Here is a 21342-nt window from a genome sequence, read left to right on the forward strand (position 1 = left end):
AAATTGGAGAAATAAGCAGACACCAACTAAACATGCAGGGCAATGGGTGAACAAACACATTTATGCACATTCATCCATATTGATACGAAATTTCTGTCTATTTCTCGACACTTGACGCTGCTCCACCATTCATGTGTGTGAGTGGTCGCTGTAATTCGCCCAACAGTGGCACATAGCTCACAGCGAGACAGCACAAAACCTCAAATCGGCCTTAGGTGCGCACATCCGCAGACCAAAATTCAACTCAATAAATCTCGAAAACTTGCTGAAAAAGCGCAAAGCGCAACGACAAAGTGTTGAGTTACGATGCAGCCGAAGACAAATTTCAAAGGCACCACTAAAAGTTAAAATGGAATAAAAAATGGTATAAAAGAGAAAAAACAATTTGTACTTGCACTTTTGTTTACACTATCAGCACCGGTGGCGTCGGCGTCAGCAGTAACACCGCTGCCGCAATCAAAGCTGCTTAAGCTGCTTCTCTTACCGGCAACAGCATAACAATATTTATTCAACATTTTTCGCATTGACTTTTCTGGTTTTTTGTAATTGTTGCAGTACTTTACACGTTGTTGTCTCTGTATCTAATTCATCGCTGTATACACATAGCGCTTCGCTTACCTTTAGCAGCGCGGCCTCACTTTTGGCTTCAACGTCAACGTTAGCGGCACCAGCATCAACACTACCACCAGCTTAGCAGCTTCTGTCTCTTCTAACATTTTTTGTTCAGTTATCTATGAGCGCAGTAATTGTTGTTGCTTGCATTGGCATTGTGAAGATTGTTATAGTAGCGCTGTTGCAGTTTACTTCTTACCTCTCAACTTCATACTTTCCAGCTCATCTATGTGAGTCTAGCTCACTTAACTTTAACTGATCTCAGCTCAACTTAGCTCATCCCAGTTGCATCTCATCTTTTGCGTATATAAATATCGCCACTAGTTGGCTACGAGATCATTAACAAAACTTTTGTGCAATTAACCACAACCCAAAGCAGGGTTCTTGCACCGTTAAAATACAAGCTTTAGCAAATAGAAGGCCGAAGGATATCTTTTACTGTGTTCAAGTGTGAATAAAATTGTGAAAAAAATGAAAATTGTAAGTGAAAATTCAATAATATTTCATATTACCTTTCCAAGACTAATTATGAAAATTGTTATCAAGTGTACATGTAAAAAATTCTTTTAATATTTATTATATAATGGAGCATGTGCGAAATGTGACGGGAACTATCGACAGGCCAGCATTCAATATTTAAGTACTCCTCTGAAGAAGAGCTTTTTTCGCTTGAAAGCAATGGCACTTAAAAAGTTAGAAAATGAGTGGTTGTAGAAACAAACAGGATTCTCAATTGAGTGATCATGTTATGAGGCACCAAAGATGCAAGCATATAAATATAAAAATGTGCATCCTTCGCATGATGTTTGAAGGGACTTGAAAGCTTTGTGCCGCTTCCAAGCGTCAGATGGTTTTTCACACCACTATTAAGAAAAATCTGTTTTCATCAATGTCTCACGCCCACAGTGATTGCAGTTGAGTAGACAGACAGTAAAACAAATTGTAGTACAATAACATAACAGTGAGATATTCATAAATTTTTTTAGCTTTGTCCAAATTATTCGCCTTGAGCTGTGCCATTTTTTGATTACTGAGAAGGTAAAACACCGTCAAAACAAGCAAAATGTAAATAGTATTTCGGTTATCTTAAGATCTTCTAAAATATTAGTCTTATATGAGACACTTTGGAAAAAAAGTTTTTTATTCAAAATGGCGCAATACTGAAAATAAGGTCAAACATTCTCTAAAATTAAAGAGGATGCGCTAGTTGGTACCGCAAAATTTGTATGTGCCATTTGAGCTTCATTAAAAAGTTTTGCGAACAGATAACGAGAACCGCACGGGTGTTTTTATTAGAGAAATGCTCTTATATGCGGCTTATAAAAATTCAATAATAAATTTGGTCACTCTAGTGTTTCACTGCAAATAAATAGTAGATATTCCTTACAATTTTTGTAACTCTCTGCAGTCCGCGCTCTATGCTCCAACTAGGAGTTAGAGGATCAAATATATATATATATATATATATATATATATATATATATCTGCAATTATGTACAAAATATTAATATAACAGCAGTTTAAACTTTTTTCATTTTTTTGCCAACTTATCTCAAGCCATTTTTCGCAAAGCGGTAATTATTAAATTGTAAATCTTTCCATTAAAAAGTACATAATATATTTGTAAGTGCCCGTACATATTTACATAATTGAGGGCATTGCAAAATTAACATAAAAATGTTTTACAATTTAATTGCTTTATTATGCAAATTTGCATTTGATGCTTTTACAGCTCTAACAAAATTTTTATTAGTCTTGTTGCAATAATGTTTCCAAAAGGTTTGTACTCCACAAAGTTATATATTTTTATTAAACCGTTTAACGTCATGTGTTCTAAAATTGAAACCCACGAAAAAATAAATAAACATAAATAGCACTTGGACTGAAAAGTCCCGGCCTTAAGCAAGAAACCACGTTTTTTTGTTGTTAATTTTCCATCAAGAACATCGCAATCATTTCAGCGCCGCCCTAACATTTCAAAACCACTACCAAAACCAAGCCTACACGTTCTTTTATATCTTTACGATGTCAGCTCAGGAGTCTTCACTTTTCAAAAACGATTTTGTAGTTTTTTCTGATGTCTCTACGACCACGTTTGAAGTCAGCAAACCATCATTTTATTGCTGTTTGTGATGGAGCGGAGTCCGCATAACAAGCCAAGAATAAGCAATATAAAATTGAAACACGAAATTCAGTTTGATCGATTGTTTTCAAAATAACAAAAGTAGCGTCACTCTTAGCACAGTAACTCACGAACCAATGAATAGAATATCAAGAAATTTTAACAGCTGTTAGGTTAGTACTAACTTAAAAAGAGGTGAATGCAGTAAAACTAGAGCCATGTGCTAAATAGGCAGTAGTTATTTATTATAATTTTGTAAATAGTACCAAATATAGATAAAAATGGGTAGTCCCAAACAAATAGAATTTTACATTTAAATTTAATGACCTTTTCCTTAAAATAAAAAAAAAAATAAATAATTGGCGCGTACACTTCTGTTAGGTGTTTGGCCGAGCTCCTCCTCCTATTTGTGGTGTGCGTCTTGATGTTGTTCAACAAATGGAGGGACCTACAGTTTCAAGCCGACTCCGAACGGCAGATATTTTTATGAGAAGCTTTTTCATGGCAGAAATACACTCGGAGGTTTGCCATTGCCTGCCGAGGGGCGACCGCTATTAGAAAAATATTTTTATTAATTTTGCTTTCACTGAGATTCGAACCAACGACCTCTCTGTGAACTCCGAATGGTTATCACGCACCAACCCATTCGGCTACGGCGACCTTTTCCTTCGAGTCTCTTAATCCATAATTTCGAGTCCACCATATGACTTCATATTCGTAAATATCAACCGTAACAGCACATTTTTAGCGTTCCTGTAGCCAGTTCAATTAATTTAAAAAACGTTTCTCACAATTCCGGATATTGAAAATCCGAATTTAAACCTGTAATTAACAATCTTTAGACTTGCAAAGTGTACTGTTTCGAGTCGAGAAGTAACGAATTTTAAAAACATTTGCGCCATATCGGATGCTCAATTTTGAGTTTGTCAACTTTGGTCATAGATTTGAATTCAGCACATCAACGAATTTTAATAAATTTTTTACATTCACTCTAATATTATTTAGAGTTTGGATGGTTAAGAAAGTTGGTAAATTATATTCGCGTCACTTACAGTCGTATCGCACGCAATCTTAGGCTCCTATGTGATTTGTTGAGAGTACCTTGAGATTTCTTTATAAGTGTAAATTGTTTACTTGATAGTCGAATGCCTGTTAAAGCAAAGAAATAGAAGTCAGAATAGAAGCAACCGTAACCGATTTTGATTTAATACTTTCGTACACAATATTCACCGAACCGATCTTTCCAAGCTCAATTAGACTTTTAAAAAAGGGAGTAAAAAATAAATTATAGTTCTACGCCTGTCAACTAAAGATTACTTATAAATAAATACACCTCAAAATTTGCACCTTAAAAATTTTAATGATTACAAAAAAAATTTTGCGAAATTTCTTTACTCCAAATTCAAAATTTTATTTTTTAAATGTAATTCTTTTACACTCTGAGCTTCTAACTTTATTATGACAATGACAATACGAGTAAACACATTTTCTGTTCTCTTCATAATTTTCTCCTTTTTTTTAATTTGGACAATAGTGAACAAATTAGTTCGTGCGCCCTTTACAATTCGTAGTTGGGTTTAAGTAAAAATAAATTAATTGAGGCGATACAAATAAAACAAAACCACATGGCTTGAAAATAGTTGATCGAAAAGCGTGAATTTTTATTTTCTTATCTAAGCAAATTTGACTTTCTCAAGCGATTAAAAAAACAAAAAAGTTAAAGTGTACTTTAAGATTGGGAGTTGTTTACCGGTTGAGTTAGTTAAAGTCACTTTTTTGTGTGTTTGCATGATTCAATGTGCTTGCTTTTCCAAATTCAAAACGCAGAGAAACAGATAGAAGAATTCGGCCGGGAATGGCAAACCTCTGAATGTATTTCTGCCATGAAAAAGCTCCTCACAATAAAACATTTACCGTTCGGAGTCGGCTTAAAACTGTAAGTCTCTCCATTTGTGGAACAACATCCACGCGTCAAAAATAGTAGGAGGAGCTCGACCAAACACCCAAAAGTAAATAACTTAAAATTTTTCTAGTTATCAGCTGAATTCGTGTTGGTCGTTTGAGCCGCTGGGAGTTTGTGCTTTCTATTAGTGGGTGATGTCGCGTGTCAGTATTCGTATGATTCATTAAACGATACGATACTGTATCGATATGAGACGTATATCTTCAATTGGGGCGCACCAAGGAGCATCGGTTAATGGTTCTCACTTTTTTTTCGATTGTAGTCGTTGAATAATGTTGATGTTAGTTTTACTTGCATCTCCCAAGATTTATATGAAGTGTGCCCAGATTGGCACAATCACAGTTTTGTATATAAGTACTTTATTCAGCAATGCCTGCCAAGTAGCCAATCAAGTTCCCGGAATCTGTTTTACCTCATTTCTTTTCGACATGATACGTTCTTTCCAGAGGAGTCATGCCAAGGTATCTTGCTTTGGTGTCTATCGGAATTTGTGAATTGTTTATTGTCAGACTCTTATGCCCTACTTTCTTGTTAGAGTAAACAAACATGCGTTGTTTGGCCAAGCACTAAACTATTTTAAAGTTTTGTCCAAAATCTGCTGTAACTTGTTTATTGCTGTTTCTAAGGTTTCATGACTTGTCAATAGGACGGTATTCTCAGCGAAACTTGATAAGATGTGTACAACACATACAGTATTTGCCCTAGTACACTGCCATGGGGTACCCCGGTTTCCATGAATTGGAAATTAGAATATTTGTATCCATATTTTACATAAAAGTCATAAAAGTATCTGTTTGCTATATAGTTTTTCTGTGTGAGACAGTAGTCCAGTGGGAAATCTTGTTTAGGTTTAAACAATAGTCCCTTGTACCCCATGCTGTCTAAAGCTTTTGGCTACATCAAGATACATGGCAAGCAGGTGTTCCTTTTATAAATTTCTGACAGAAGTTCCTCCAAAAGTTCGGATAATGATGGTAACAAACTAATTGGTTTGTATGCATTAGTTCCAGAGGCATCTTTATTTGGTTTAGGTATTGTAATGCTTCCGGCAAACTTTCCAGGGCAGTGGAAAATATAATACGTCATTCGTAATGCCTAGTTAAATATATTTCTTAAGAGGGTAGTATGGTTAATTCGGTGTAAAACAAGCATATTTTTCGAAATTTTTTTTGTCGACACAGTTGATTTATTCAAAATTTTAAAACTACTTCATTATAAAGTCATATTTAGAGAATATTGTGTGAAATTTTCATTGATTTTTATGAAGAAATGAGTTGGTGGCAGCGAATCTTCGCGGACGTCTCATAAAAAAGTTTTATTGCGGTGTCCCTCAGAACTCATTACTGGATCAACTAAAATCAAAAAACCAAATTGATTTCATCAGCTAATAAAGTTTCGCAGGTAACAACGTCGAGTTTTTTTTTTTTTTTAATTTTTTAAAGCGCTTTGAAGTCAAAACACCGATTTTTCATAAAAAAAACTTGAAAACTTTGTTGTTTTAAAATATGACAAAATTTAAAAAAAAAAAAACTCGACGTTGTTACCTGCGAAACTTTATTAGCTGATGAAATCAATTTGGTTTTTTGATTTTAGTTGATCCAGTAATGAGTTCTGAGGGACACCGCAATAAAACTTTTTTATGAGACGTCCGCGAAGATTCGCTGCCACCAACTCATTTCTTCATAAAAATCAATGAAAATTTCACACAATATTCTTTAAATATGACTTTATAATGAAGTAATTTTAAAATTTTGAATAAATCAACTGTGTCGACAAAAAAAATTTCGAAAAATATGCTTGTTTTACACCGAATTAACCATACTACCCCCTTAAGTAAAATTCTTCCTGTCATATTCGTCGTATCCTGGGGATCTATTTACGTCAATTTTTGTCTCAGTAGCTATGAGTATTTATTTCGAAGTTATTTTTTAATTTATGTTGTTTGTGAAGTGACCATGAATTTCAGAGCTATCAATAGTTTGGCTATTATGTTGATTTGCAATTTTTTCTTAATGGTCAGTGGGTTTTTTTGCTTTTTCTGCTGGAGTTTTCGGTCAAGAATTTTTCCTTGTCCTTAGAGGAGGTTGGTCGATTTTTTCGCATGCCGTCCATAGTGAATAGTTTATAGCTCTAGTAGTTCCCAGTTATGCAATATACTTTTAAAATTTATAATTAAATTTATAAATATATATAAAATCGTCCGTATCCACTTTTAACAGATCTGACTAATTTAATAGCTCAATAATATTGGATAATGGTCAGATGGAAGTCCAAACTTAGGGTTATTTCCAGGTGTTCACGTTTAATACCTTTCATTACACAAAATTCGATCAAATCAGAATGCTTCACCTTATCAGTTGACCAACAAATTGGTTCTCCAGAGCCTAAAAAATTTTCCATTATTGCAGCACAAAGATGTTTTTCTTCTGCTTTGCGAAGTCTCTCTTATCAGGTATCACATAAACTGGACGGGCCATGTAAAATTTTCTTTTTGAATCGGCTATAAAAAAAAACTAATCAATATTTTTTCAAACTGTTTTTTTTATTTTGAAGATAAAACATTGTCATTTATGAATGAAAAATAATATCGTTCAAATGACTACCACGACTGGCTTTACAGTAGGCCATTCGATCAACCCAATTTTTAATTTAATTTAAGCACGTTTTCGATTGTTTGGGCTCCAATTTCATGAATGGCAACTTCGATTTCGTGTTTTAAAGCATAAATCGTCTCTGGATGGCTCGTATAGCATTTGTCCTTAACGGCTCTCCACAAAAAATAGTCCAACGGGCTTAAATCACAGCTCCGAGGCGGCCAATTGATGTCGGAATTTCGGCTGATTATTAGGATAAACGGTAGCCAAAAGTTCGAGTGTAACTTTGGCAGTGTGACAAGTTGCACCGTCCTGTTGAAACCAAATGTCGTCCAAGTCATCCTCTTCAATTTTTGGAAACAAAAACTCATTGAGCATGTCACGGTAACGCTAGCCATTTACTGTAACCGCGGAAGAAGAAGAAGACTCACCACTTTGGAAATAGGTTTCCAATATTTCCCAATTTTGTTCAAGCGTAAGCGTCGCATTTCGTAAATGTCAAACCTTTAAGTAAATTATGAACACATTTGACATGTCATTTGTGTTACCATTCTCAAAAAAATAGGTGGTTCAAAAAGCAAACGCTATATGGCCCACCCGTAAAAGCAAAACTTCACTTATAATCCTCCTCCTAGAATATCTCATTTTGGGTAATTTCAATTGTAAGTAATAGCAAAGTTTTAACATATTGCAATTTCGTGTCAAATTATGTCATAAAAAATTTATGTAATAACAAGTAACCATAAAACAGTCTGCCAACAAATGCAATTCAGTGTGTTTTTTTCTCTAAAAGCAAACTCAAACTTATAGCTTTACTTAATGCGAGTTTGTTTGTATATTCAAACGTTTTGTAAAACCAACTACTATCCAGGAAGATAAACCTTGAAGGTAAGCAAACCTGGGATTTCAGTAGAAAGGCATTTAAATACAATAAAAAAACTCCTTGCCAACATTTTAACGGCTTTAACTTTCTGAAAATTTTAAACTTTATTCATAGTTGCATAAACAGTTATAGTTACAGCGATACCGGGCAACTTCATGAATTCAGCATTGTTGTTTATACAAATATAAAAAAGCTATTCAATTGTTCAATAAATGGCGCAAAATATGTGACTAACGCGCACAGCCGCTAAAAACATAACAGAAAACCAAAGACAGCGTAAAAAATAGACGTTGAACTTAAGAAAATATTATAAGCAGACAATAATAAAACATATGAGCTAAGCATATGAACAATTAAAATTTATAGCCACTCCGTCTTATGGTTGACTGAGGCGAATACTCAGAGGGGCCATTGAAGATGTCCGCTGCAAGTCACAAGTAAATTTGTAGCAAGGAAGTGTAGCTTTAAAAACACATAAAACTTTAAGTAAACTGAAGCCATGGCAATTAAAATGAAATCAGTAAAATTAACCATAGACGCCTGACTCAAGCTTAAGGCAAGCTTAGATAATGGCCGGTGATGGGCGTCTTCCTCCCTGCTGCGGCAACAGCAACAGCCTCGGTAGAGGGCGTGCAGTAGACACACTCATCACATTACGACAACAATTAAATGTTGTTCAATTATCTGATTTGCAACGTTTAAGGAGCGGAGGCGCATAGACGATTTGGTGTCAGCCAAGCAAACCAGCAATAGCCGAGCCATGCCATGCCACTCTGGCATGTGAAAAGGTCAAATGCTGCCGAGGCTATATAAACTACCATAGCGACTGATGGGCTGCAGTGGAGCAAAGTGGCTGCCACGGAAATTTTGTCACAATCTACTGCTAAAAATAGCAGACAAAACAAATAAACAATTATTGCAACAGCACCTATGGCATAAGTCAACACGCCGTGTCTGGCTGACTAGCTGGTGGAGTGTTTGGCGACCCACAGAGACTGAGACTGAGGCAGCTGCTTGAGTAGCCAAACGAGGGAGGATGGCACAGTTGTTGCAGAGTGGCAAGAGTGTGTCAGAATAAACCAAACCAATACTTAGCACAGGCCATGCTGTACATGCAGGTATGTGATCATTCGTGAAATATCAACCCAGACACGTTGCCTTGCAGTTTCAAAAAAATCTATTTATTTTTTCTTTCTTCGAAAAAACTACCTAAAAATTAACCTTTGCTTGTGTTTGTATGCAAGTGGATATGTATTGCTTCAAGGCGTTGCTCCTCATTGCTTTAGACCATCACATATGCTGAACATTTTTATGGGCACAGCCCAAAAACAACAATAACAATACTCGTCAACTATTTCTGCGCAAATATTTAATTAAATTCCAGTGTCAGCACGGCGTAGGAAACACGCGACGACCGCTTACTTAACATTTAATTTATGCAGTTATTTACATATGAGGATTACGACATAATTTAATTCGCAAGAACGTTGTGAGCAAGACTGTACAAGAACAAAAGCTGATAAAGTATTGAAAAATTTGCAAACAAACAAGCGTAAAATAAAAATTAACACTTCTTTGGCAATCATTACAAGAGATTTTCTACTGCAATGTACAAGCACATAAAGTGTGAATGAGCACTAAACCGAAAGTGAACTATCAACAAAAACAATGACTAAATATCTTGAAAAACGCAAAATATCCATTCATAGGTTTACTCATAATTAAAAATGCAAAAATATTTGCAGCGGCTGTTTCTTGAGTACTCTAATGCAGTACCGCATATCCCATATATTTATAACATACACTCATACTTCTAAGTCTTTCACAAATTTACCGAAAACAACAATACCAATTCTAACAACTGCAGCCTTAGACAAATTGCGATAATTAGGCACATTAGGCGCATTGTTGATGTGCGCCGACGAACGCTGACAGCAGCCTCGGTGTGTTTAATGTGCGCGAAATGTACAGAAATCAAAAACAAATATAACTCGTAAGTACTCACACTCATTTCAAGTACTTCGCTGTACTTCACTGCATGCATGTGCAAATAAGCGAGCAACAAATATTGCTCATAAATAAAGGTGTTGCCGGGCATAGCAGTCAGCTGTCAAGTCAATGGCAATTTGAGTAGTTGTAATTGTGGGTTGGTGTTGGCAGTTAAAATAAATCAATGTTTGCGAGATTGCAACTACATTACGAAAGCAACTAGTCAAATACAATTGATAAAAGTATAGAAAACAAAACAAAAAACAACTATTGATTAACTATTGAACTGGTGATGATTGTGTAATGATTGTCTATGATGGGTTATGCCATCGCTTTGAAGGATGGCAAGCGCAATTATTAGTGTGAACGTCTATGTGCATATGTGTTGTGGAGAAAAAAATTAATTATATGGAAGTGATTTACTTTTATAATATCAAAATAATATTAATATAATTATTTGTTTCTAGACAAAAATACCACATTCGGGACCAACCCCATATGAACAAATAGTGGAGCAAAATGACCGAGTAGGAAATTTTATGTAGTTACATTTACATTGTTCACATTTGTCGCAGCTGATTAGTTTTTACTAGAATTTTTTGTGTGTGGGCAAAAATATCTTTCTCTCTTTCCCAAGTGCAATATGGAATCTTTAGTTATCATGGTTTGTGATGGCACTAGATTGTGTGTTGTATTTGTTGCCTGCAAGAAGTATGAGGAGTTACCAACATAAGTAACCAAATCCACCAAAAAATACCATTTATTCAAATTTGTATTCCAATTTCATTAAGGTTTTAACACAGCCATAGTATACGAGTATACTGAGGTATCGATCGTGTTGAAATAAAAGGCAATCGCCCAGCGTCTTGTTTGGCGTTCACACGTATAGGTTGCAACTACTTAATCCAGTGCTGAAGTATAGGTTTGCCTTACAAATATTAGTATGATGTATAATATCAGGATTAATTTTTTATCATCTCTCACTTGAAGAGAATGATAAATTTATGATTTTTTGGGAACATCAGTGGCAATTCTTGCGTGTACGTTTGACTTAAATTTGTTTGTACAATTTTTTTCCTGGGCAAAAAACGATCAAAATAGTGTAATTGTATCCCGATTTATGCAGAAAAGTCATCTCGCGCAATAGAGGTTTCAGTTCACAGGTCAATTTCATGAAATTAATCACTGATCAAATATTTCGTTCAGTAAATTAATTGTATCTCACGTTGCGGGGCATCTCCTGCATGGAGCACTAATTTCTGATATTTGTTGCACGAAAAAGACTGATTCTAGCGGCACGCAAAGCGCTCCAAATGTTGAGTTCCTCTGGATATAATAATACATTTCAACAATGACTTGTGGCGAATTGAAGCATGTTTCTTAAAAAAAATTTCAGCCATTTCCAAACGTTTTTCTGTTCATAAAGAATTTCCAAGTGAAGTCAATTTAAACACAACCATGAAATGCGTCTAATTGACAGATACAACATTTATGCGAACGTATCTTTGGGTGTTTGGGTGGGATGATTGTGGACTCCATAAAGATAGTTGAATCGGAAGCCAGTCTGATATAGGTCGTTATTCCTTTTTCGTCAGCCGTTAATATCCAAGTAATATCGTAATAAGATTTGAAACATTTGTAACTATCCTAGTTAAATACTTTGGAAGTACTTGGAAATACTTTGCAGGGTTGAAATTTAGCCATATGCATTTAAATGCGTAAATACTTGGGTGATTTTATGTAGGTATACATGTCTTATTTTCGTCGGAAGAAATATACAGTTTTAATTCTAATCAAAAAATTTATTTTTACATTAAGACAAATTACTTTCTACGTTTTAAGTCTAAGATAGTAAACTCATAAACTGCTTTGCTTCTTCATGTTTTGATGCATTATTTCCACACCTTTTGTTGTTGTTTTTTTTTCTCCAAAGCTTTTTTTATTCAACTGCTTATTAACACAGTTTTAATGTACAATTATTTTAAATCATTTCCATTTTCTTTTCAGGAAATCGCATTACTTCTCATCGTCTGCACCGCGTCTGCTGTGTTTGCCGCGCCACAAGCGCAGGGTGAACCAATAGCCATTATTAGTCAGGAGTCGAATATTGAACCGGATGGTTCATATAATTATAAGTGAGTACTGAAGACACTAAGAAAATGATAACATACTTTGCGGCGCAAAGTTTAACATAACCAAAAGAGTTGGGAAGCAAACTTGCTACAGAGAGCACACGCAGCCCTGCAACTGTAGTAAATCACAAGCAATTTATCACTTGAAAGGCTACTTTGATTTAAATTCTTTTAGTTGGTGTGCTGGAAGAGTGTTGTAATCCAAAACAAAACAATTTAAAATAAATATACCGAAATGAGAATAATAATAATAAATATACCGCTGTAAGAAAAATCAACATCAAGGGCTTCTCGTAAGCGGAAAATATTTTTACTTAGGCGTGAGAGGTTTACAGCACACACGCGATATGTCGTTTATGGAAAATGCTATAAAATTATTGCATTTTATTATTGGTAAAATTTAATTAAATAACATAAATTTAAACATTTTTAAGTGAAAAGTAAAATTCACTTGCGAAGTTTTTTTCTTGGATAACTAATTTATCAAGACTTGTACGTGCGTCAACACAGGATTGAAGGTTCTACACTTATACGATATTGAATTGCATTCCGGTAGAGATGTGCATCAAACAAGCCACAAGTAGCGCGATAATTTCCCCGAATACCCGTAAAAGGGTGGTCAAACATAAGCTACACCCAATAAATGGCGTTAACCGAATTTACATGGAATCCACAGTTAGTCATTACCGTCTGCAGCTCTCGCCATACTGTTCATAATATTCCTACGTTCCAGCGAAGTGAAAGCTAAGTTTTTCCATGAACTTTATTGTTGAAGCCTCTATTAGAAACTTACTTTGCTTTCATCAGACCTCGACGATATAACAATAAATTCATTGATAGTCAGACAGAAACAAAATCACTCACAAAACCGTCGCCCTCCTTCAGAATAGCGAAGAAACGCCGCCTACCTCTTTATCTGGGTGATTCATTAGTAGTTTGGGTATCAGCCCATTGCGACATAGAGGTAAATGGAAAAGTTGATATACTTGCGCACCCCGGTTCACAGTTTCTGACAGGGACATAATCGCTGACATAGGAATGCCTTGTAAACTTGAAACCTCTTTTACTTTATTTATTTTTCTATAAGGTCCGTCCCTATAGGACACTGTCTTATACTCGTAGGAAGGCATGTCTTTGCTCTAGGAGCGCAGACAAAACAACTTTTGTAGAAGTTACAAAATGAAGAAGAGGAGGCGCCGATTTTGAAGCTATTTTACCAGTGTCCTGCTTTAGCTAGATGAGAACTTTTTAAGCTCTCTGCTCTGGATAAATAATTCTGCAAAATTTGACAAAATTCGAGAAATCTGAAATAAGGCTAAGTAAGGCTTATGCTCGAATTAGTTTTAGAAAAGATAGGACGCAATTTTGCCCATGTGGCAGCCCAAAGAAGCAAATCAATAAATGGGTTCCACTACAGGCCAACCAGTTAACTGCCTGTGCAAAGAAAAATTTCAATATTATTTGTGATTGCAATCACTAACTTTAATATCAAGTGAAGTAAAACTATTTTTGCAATTAACATAGTTAGGCTATAGATCAATTATGTATAATGATAATTGATTAATTATACGATAAAGGATCAATTTTAGTGGCATGACTCATGATAATTTAGATTGTTTATTGATTTGAGCGATTGATGCTATGAATCAGAGAACTGCACCGGTTGAGTGTAAAACATTCATACGCTTCGCTTGAACAAAAAAAACAGGCCTTTGCGTTCAAACGATCGAACTTGTTCAAATAAGTTATTGTCATTGTTTATTTCAGCTCAATCAAATCATGTGCTGCGTTTTAGCTCTCCGATGTTATCACCAATCGTCTTCATAGCAACCGTTTCGGGTATTTGCTCGTTCGGCTGTATACTCATTTTTTGAGCATGAATAAAAGGGCTATAGAGCCAAATGAGCCGGTTTGAACACGTATGATCCCGCATGAGTTTTTCATGTAACGATAGCAAAGTAAAAGCAAAATTTTAAAGCAAAAACACTATATTTTCATATTTGTTTTTTTTTTTTCTTAAAACTTATAATAATCGTTTGACATTATTTTACAACGGCTGAAACCAACTAATCCTTTCAAATACGAAACGCAATTTACGCTCGTTTGCTCGAACATGTGCTATTTACAATAATGACAATTACTTCTTTGAACAAGTTTGATCGTTTGAACGCAATGGTCGATGCTAATTTCATTCAATGCTGCTTTTTGTTCAATGATTAGATTTGAGCCGAAGACATTAGATCATACGTGTACTGAGCTGAACTATGCGTTCGCCTGCATGAGCTGACTGCACTTGACCAAATATTTTGGTTCAATTGACTGAATGTAAGCAAGAAATTTAGCGTATGAACAACTCAAGAAAACTGTGAGCCATGCAGGTCTCTGCTATGAATTGATGCTTCAATGAATTTCATAATTGTATCCCAATTTTCCATGATTGGCTAATAGAACGTCCTTCGGGCACAGTAAAAAAAACTCAACTCCAAGATCGCATTGATTTATTACAACTTTTTTTCTACCGAAGTTGGGTGTTTCTATATATGTAAATAAAATGACTAGTTTTCGTTATATACTTTAGAGAAAATGCGCAGTTCAGATAAAATACGACGCAGTTAATTTGTTTTTTTTCTACTAATTAATTAACCAAATAATTTAAAAGAGTATTTCACAATTATAAATTCATATTTAAAATCGGTTCGTTTCAGTAGAAAAATCATAAAGACTTAAAGAAAAATTAGAGTTTGAAACATTCTCAGAATTTTTACGACCAAATTACTTTTTTTTTTTTGGAAATTCCAACTTTTATTAATTATATCCTCGACTATTGCGCAAACTTAAATAAATTAAAAGTCTATACAAATTAGGTAATATTTTGCCTAATTTGCAGAATTTCAAGTTATAGTTTTAAACTCTCACTACATTACGGAAGCGCTGATTTATCTAATACACATTTTATGCTCCCACTTTTTGATTTAGTAGTCGCAACATGCCACACAATTGCTCGAACAAATTTTTGTTTTTTATGAAGCTGCCAAAATTAATAAACATAAATTTCTAGCCGAACGTCTTGCCGAATTCAAATGTTCAGAGTTCTAATCAAAAGTTCAGAAACGTTTATGAAAACGCGTAACCACTTCGCTAACATTATCGATTGAAAATATTAGAATGATAGATTTGCAACTGTTATTGTTAGCAGACGTTTATATCATGAAAGAAAATAAACTGCCATGGAAATATTCAACAGCATAAATTCTTTTCTATTCTTATACCTATGCATAAATATTAGACGTATACATGCATGCATACATAAAAGTATATATTTAAACAACAGAGATTTCAAGTTGACCTATAAAATTGGAAATTTATATCTATTTTACAAGTTTCGCCACTATAGTCAGGCAATCAACTTGCTTTTAAATATTTATTATATTTTATTTATGATAGTATTCCGCAACCAGGCTTTATTGAAAAATTATTTTACTCTTAATGTCAGATTCTTGTTTCAAAATAACTACAAATTGAATTTTAAAACTTTGTTCTGTTGATCTGTGCTTTTTAAAAACACATTAACCAGTTTTTCAATACATCGACTACTTAGTTCCAGCTAAGCGCAGATGAAAAGGCAAGTAATTTCGATCACGAGTAATGGCAGCTCTTGAATTTATGAGTCTTAAATAGAAAAATTAAGTCAAAATACAATAGAATAACTTATTCGTAGTAAAGAAATGGCTTATTTTTTATTACAAGAACGCATTAAGCCAATTTTTAAGCTCTTGATGAAATGAAATGAAGACAAGGCAATCTGTATCGTTCGAAGTAATTCGTATTCACCGAAATAGTAGATGAGATAGCAAAAAGTGCCGTTAGACTACCTTTTGCGTAAGAGAATGACATACCAAAACCGCTAAATACAATATACAACGAAATGGACGACCACATGAAAAGGCAAGTGGAAACTAGGTGGACTAACCTGACCACATGCAAAAGTCATGTGTAGAACTAACGACAAAAAACTGACTCAATTCGTACTTACACTCTCGTGAAAGGAATGCAGAACTATTATAGGTATGCTAACAGGTCATAATCTATTGGCTGCACATGCGTATAAGATAGGGATTGCTAACACGGACAAATGCAGAAAATGCAGAGAGAATGTTGAGGAAACTTTAGAACACCTTCTGTGCGTTTGTCGGGCATTATCAAAAACGCGACTAAGATGCCTGGGAGCCCCACTGTTCGAGGGTCTGGAAGACGTTTAAAAAGCGGAACTCCTAGCCCTACTTAGATTCGCCAAAAGAGTTGACATCCTACATGATGTCTACTTTAGATATTCATCGAGGTCGGTCTCCATCTGGTATCGCTAGGGACCAAAAGGTCTATGCTATTTGTAGGTAGGCTTATTGCCAACCAAGCTAACCTAACCTAACCTAATATGTATTCACAAAAAATACATACATACATACATACAGAAACATACCAAAAAAGCATACTACCCAAGTTGTATATAACAACAAACATTCCTTGTGGGGCACTGCCACTACCGGAAAATGTAATTTTGAGTCAGTTGCTCTTTGATGTACTTTGGCGCCCCTTAGCGATCGAACTCTGCTTTTTAAGAGTTTTCTTCTTATGGCACCTGGCCCGTAGTCCATGAACGCTTTCACAGCGACTGTCAGAGGTTGTCACTTGATATTTATCCAAATCACTTTACGCTAACTAAATATGGCCTCAGAAGTTACCTCACTTTGTCCAATACTCTCATTTTTCCAGACGTTTTCATTCCCAGATAGTTCTTATGGCACTTATCGCCGCACTTATGTATCTCGCGTTGGTACTTGCTGATCGCTTAACTCATCGTCATGGCTCTTAGCCTAGTAGACTGATTTTCCCCGTTTATTTAACGGTTATTTATTTTCATATTCATATTCCCGTGAACGACAGGATGCGAAAAATATATTTTTATCACTGCCTTCATTGCTCCCTTAGTTGCGAATATATTTAAAGAGTCCTACGGCAAAGTGAAATAAGAATGAAGAATACAAAATTACACAGATTGAAGTATAAAAATTAGCGTAACTTTGCAGTAAGGTGTGGTGTGAGAGAAAAATAGTCAGGTTTTGAAAAATGCAAATAAGTTAATGTAAACAATTAACATCATAGAAAAAAGGATGATTTTGTCAATTTCACTGAGAATCGAGTCAGGATTTTAGCACAGGCCCCTTGAGACCTTTTTTCAGTGCTACGTACAGGGCATTAAATTACTATAGCACAGGGACTTATTGACAAGTTTTGAGTTAAAAAAACTGCAAGAAAATTTCAAACCTTTTAACAGAATTTTAAGAAAAATTTCGAGTAAGCAAGGTTTTGGCATAACAAACGGCAAGTTTGAAGTCGCTCATAAATGCATTGATTTTAGACCATTGTTTTTTTTGCTGACGGTGTTGGGGGCTTTCTTCCGTGTGCATAAAAATATAATATGTTGAGCTTTTGTTCCAACCACTGAGCTTAGTTTTATTCTGTTTAATCTGAACTTGTAAGTTTGAAATATTATACATACATACATAATTGGCGCTTACACCCTTTGCTGGGTGTTTACCAAGCTCCTCTTCCTGGAGTTTGAAACATTAAAAACATATATTTTATTAGTTGGTAACACTTATTCTCTCTTAAGTTATGGTTTTCGCAAAGTGAAATGATCTCAACACTAAAAATATAGTAATAAAACTATATTTTTGCAAGTAAATTTATGATTCATTTATTATTTTATTGCAAAACACTCCTAATTTAAAAACGCGTAACTGAAAATTTCAAATATAAGTTAAGCTTTTGTAGCAAATTATTACAATTTTTCATTGTTATCCTATCACTTACTATTATTAGATTGCTCAAAAAATCATTAGTTAACAAATATACTCCTATAATTTTTTGTACGAAAAAGAAAAAATCGTTACCATAAAAATACAAAGCCGCAGCACTCTCCGAAGCACCATCTGTTGAAAATTCTCATATGGTTGGAGAGGTAATCTCAGAAAATCCTTCGTGTTGTTAAGTTGTGCTTTGTTTGTGGCCTACCTCCAATTATTTTATTTTTTTTGTAAATAGTTTTGAAACCTGATATTAGTTTGGTTAAAAAATTAATCCATTATTTTTCCGCACGACTACGACATACCAGTCAACTTCGATTATAGTTATGATTTTATCGACATTTTCAGTATTATCTACATTTTCTTTAGCTTCAAAAATGCCTAAATCGAATGCAAACCAAAACTTCACGTAATTAGCTGTTACAGCATCAGCACCACAAACATCATTCACAATTTCATCGGCCTTACATCTTCGCCTTTTAAAAAGAAAAACTGTAAAGTGTACCGAATTTTCTCTTTGTTGTCTTCCATTGTTAACACCCTATTCTCACAGCTGAATGGAACATTAAAAAAACAGCAAAAGAGTGTTTTTAGTGTCAAATGCCACCCTAACAACGAGCATACACTTTAAATTGGTTGACCAATACTTTACGAGATATCAATCACTACAGCCATCTACTGAGAAAATGATGTATTTCTTCTTCCCCAAACTAGTATTATAAATAAAAATAAATGTTTCCACTTTTTGAACTTAATATAGTTTGCTATTCTATTCTTGTGCTTTCAAGTATTAAGAATTGATACTCAATAGTAAAAGCAACTGTAATTGAAAAAATTCCAAATCTAAAAACTCAGCAAAAGAGATTGTAAATTTTAAAATTTCTTTTAATATCAAATCATTCCAGCTGCTTCGAGACTTTCTTTAGCCACTGTTCATTTAGGTGTATGACTTAATCATAAATTCTCTTTCGATGAAATTTAGGCAGTAAAATTTTTTGCAACTCTTACGCGACGATTATTTGTCGCCACTTAACGGTGCCAACCAGACGATACCGCAAATTTCTTTATTTTAATTTATAAATTTCATTTATTATTGCGCCGCACTTAAGTTGACAAAATTTAATTTCATTTAATTAAATCAGTTTGAAATTCCAAAAAATACCTGTTCCATTTGCAATGCAGTGTGATGGTTATTTTGTGTTTCTGGAATAGAGATAAACAAGCAAACATTTCAACTACCTGTTCTGGGCATACTCAAATGATTACGGAATGGGTTTGCAATGCGTCTACGTCAATGCTATATATTTTTGTAAAATCAAATAAATGCTAATGAGTTCATTTGTGCAAAGGCTTTTTTAAAGCTAAAACGATTTATCAACTTAGAACGGCTAATATTAAATACTCATATCAATAATTATTTATTAGTGAGGAAATAAATTAAATTTATTAATAATTTCTCTCTTTTTCTTGCACCCCTCTCCACATTCTCAAATTTCCCATTGCAGCTATGAAACCGCTAATGGCATTAAAGGCGAGGAGACTGGTACGCTTAAGAAGGCCACCTCACCAGATACCAGCGATGTGATTATTGCGCGCGGCTCTGTCAGTTACACCTCACCCGAAGGTAATCTAATTACGCTCAACTATGCTGCAGATGATGAGAATGGCTTCCAGCCACAAGGCGAACATCTGCCCACACCACCACCAATCCCACCAGCAATCCAAAAGGCACTCGACTATTTGCTTAGCTTGCCCCCAGCGAAGCGTCGTTAAGCTTTTAATAGCTTAAACACTTAATGGTGGATGAATGCGAAGAAAGACAAGTTCATTTTTTTTCGCGACACATGCACAGAAGTAATGTGACAACGCAACAAAACAATTGTATAAATATATTTTTCTAAACTCTTTAAGAGTTTAATTCCCTGCCATGAGAAGCCCTCAAAGATTGCTGTACTGTACAATAAACCTTTTATGTAACTAAAACATATGGACGAATGTGGACACGCATACAAATTATCAAACACAAGCACACACATACATATAGACACACATGTGAAAAGGAAATTTTGCTAGCATCAGTGAGTTGAAGCATTTGTAGTGAGGTGAAGTGCAAATGTATGTAAGAAAAGATATAAAAGAAGCAAAAGGTAAAACTACTAAGTACACTGACTGAATGAACCGTTAAATATAATAAACAAAAATTTATAATAATACAATTAAAAATTAATAATATGAAATAATATTATACTAGTGTTCAACTGGCATTTGCTCACTACCCCTAGCAAATGTATATATAACTTTCACTCTACAACTTCTGCTTCAATATTTACTCGGTGCACCACATCTTCAACCCTTTAACTCTACCTACAATGATACTCAGCACTTCACTGCACTATAGTACTAAAGCAAAGAAAAACGAACAACATATCACTAGCATCCGCTACATTTTCATAACTAAAATATTGTTCTTCTCATTCTTTGGAGTCCTATGCACTTTCATATCGAAATCAACTTTATATAACCAGCACTCTTATCCACATTTGAAAGTTTCTTCTCCTGTTATCACTGTCAATTTTCTTATTTCTTGTTTCTTATTTCACTTTTTGTAATATTTTTGTAGTCGCCGGAACTTTATCGCTTCGGACCCTTGTGATATCGTTGCTTTTTTAATGAAGAAAAACTGTAATCTATGTTTTGTAAAAAAAACTTAAAATATTTAAATATTTTATGCATGAAAAATAAAAAAGTCTAAAAGATGTTGTTGTATCATATGTAAAAATTATATACATAATATGAACGATTATTTACATTTTCCATAAATGTATATTTTATACACAAATGTTATAAAATCCAGTGTAATGAACTAAGAAATGCAAACGAAGAATTAAATATTCTTTAAAAAAATTAAAAACCGTATTTTTCTTTTAATTTAATATAAAGTTGAAAGAAAGTAATAAAAACGATGAAATCAAGCGATGCAAAAAGAATGTTACAGCTCAACTCTGAATGTATTCAATGCGCCGGGTGGACAGAATATCAAAAATGGCTAATTGCGAAGTCAAACTCATCATCTCATTTCCCCGGCAAGGGGCACTGTACACTCTTAAAAAAGGGAAAACAGTTCATAGGGAACTAAAGTGGGGCAGTTTACGGGGTTTGAATTAATCTAGTGAACTTTTGAGA

At 34.4% G+C, this 21342-nt stretch overlaps 1 protein-coding gene across 1 annotated transcript; it reads left to right on the forward strand.

The window, feature by feature from the left end:
- The first annotated feature begins 940 nt into the window (after window positions 1-940).
- On the forward strand, window positions 941-20943 carry LOC128867329 (endocuticle structural glycoprotein ABD-4). The gene is made up of 3 exons (XM_054108448.1): window positions 941-1092; window positions 12171-12298; window positions 19665-20943. Exons 1-3 carry the CDS (start codon window positions 1084-1086, stop codon window positions 19930-19932), a joined length of 405 nt encoding a protein of 134 aa, XP_053964423.1. The 5' UTR covers window positions 941-1083; the 3' UTR covers window positions 19933-20943.
- The last annotated feature ends 399 nt before the right edge of the window (window positions 20944-21342 follow it).

Source organism: Anastrepha ludens, chromosome 6, assembly GCF_028408465.1.
Source record: "Anastrepha ludens isolate Willacy chromosome 6, idAnaLude1.1, whole genome shotgun sequence".
Lineage (NCBI taxonomy): Eukaryota > Metazoa > Arthropoda > Insecta > Diptera > Tephritidae > Anastrepha > Anastrepha ludens.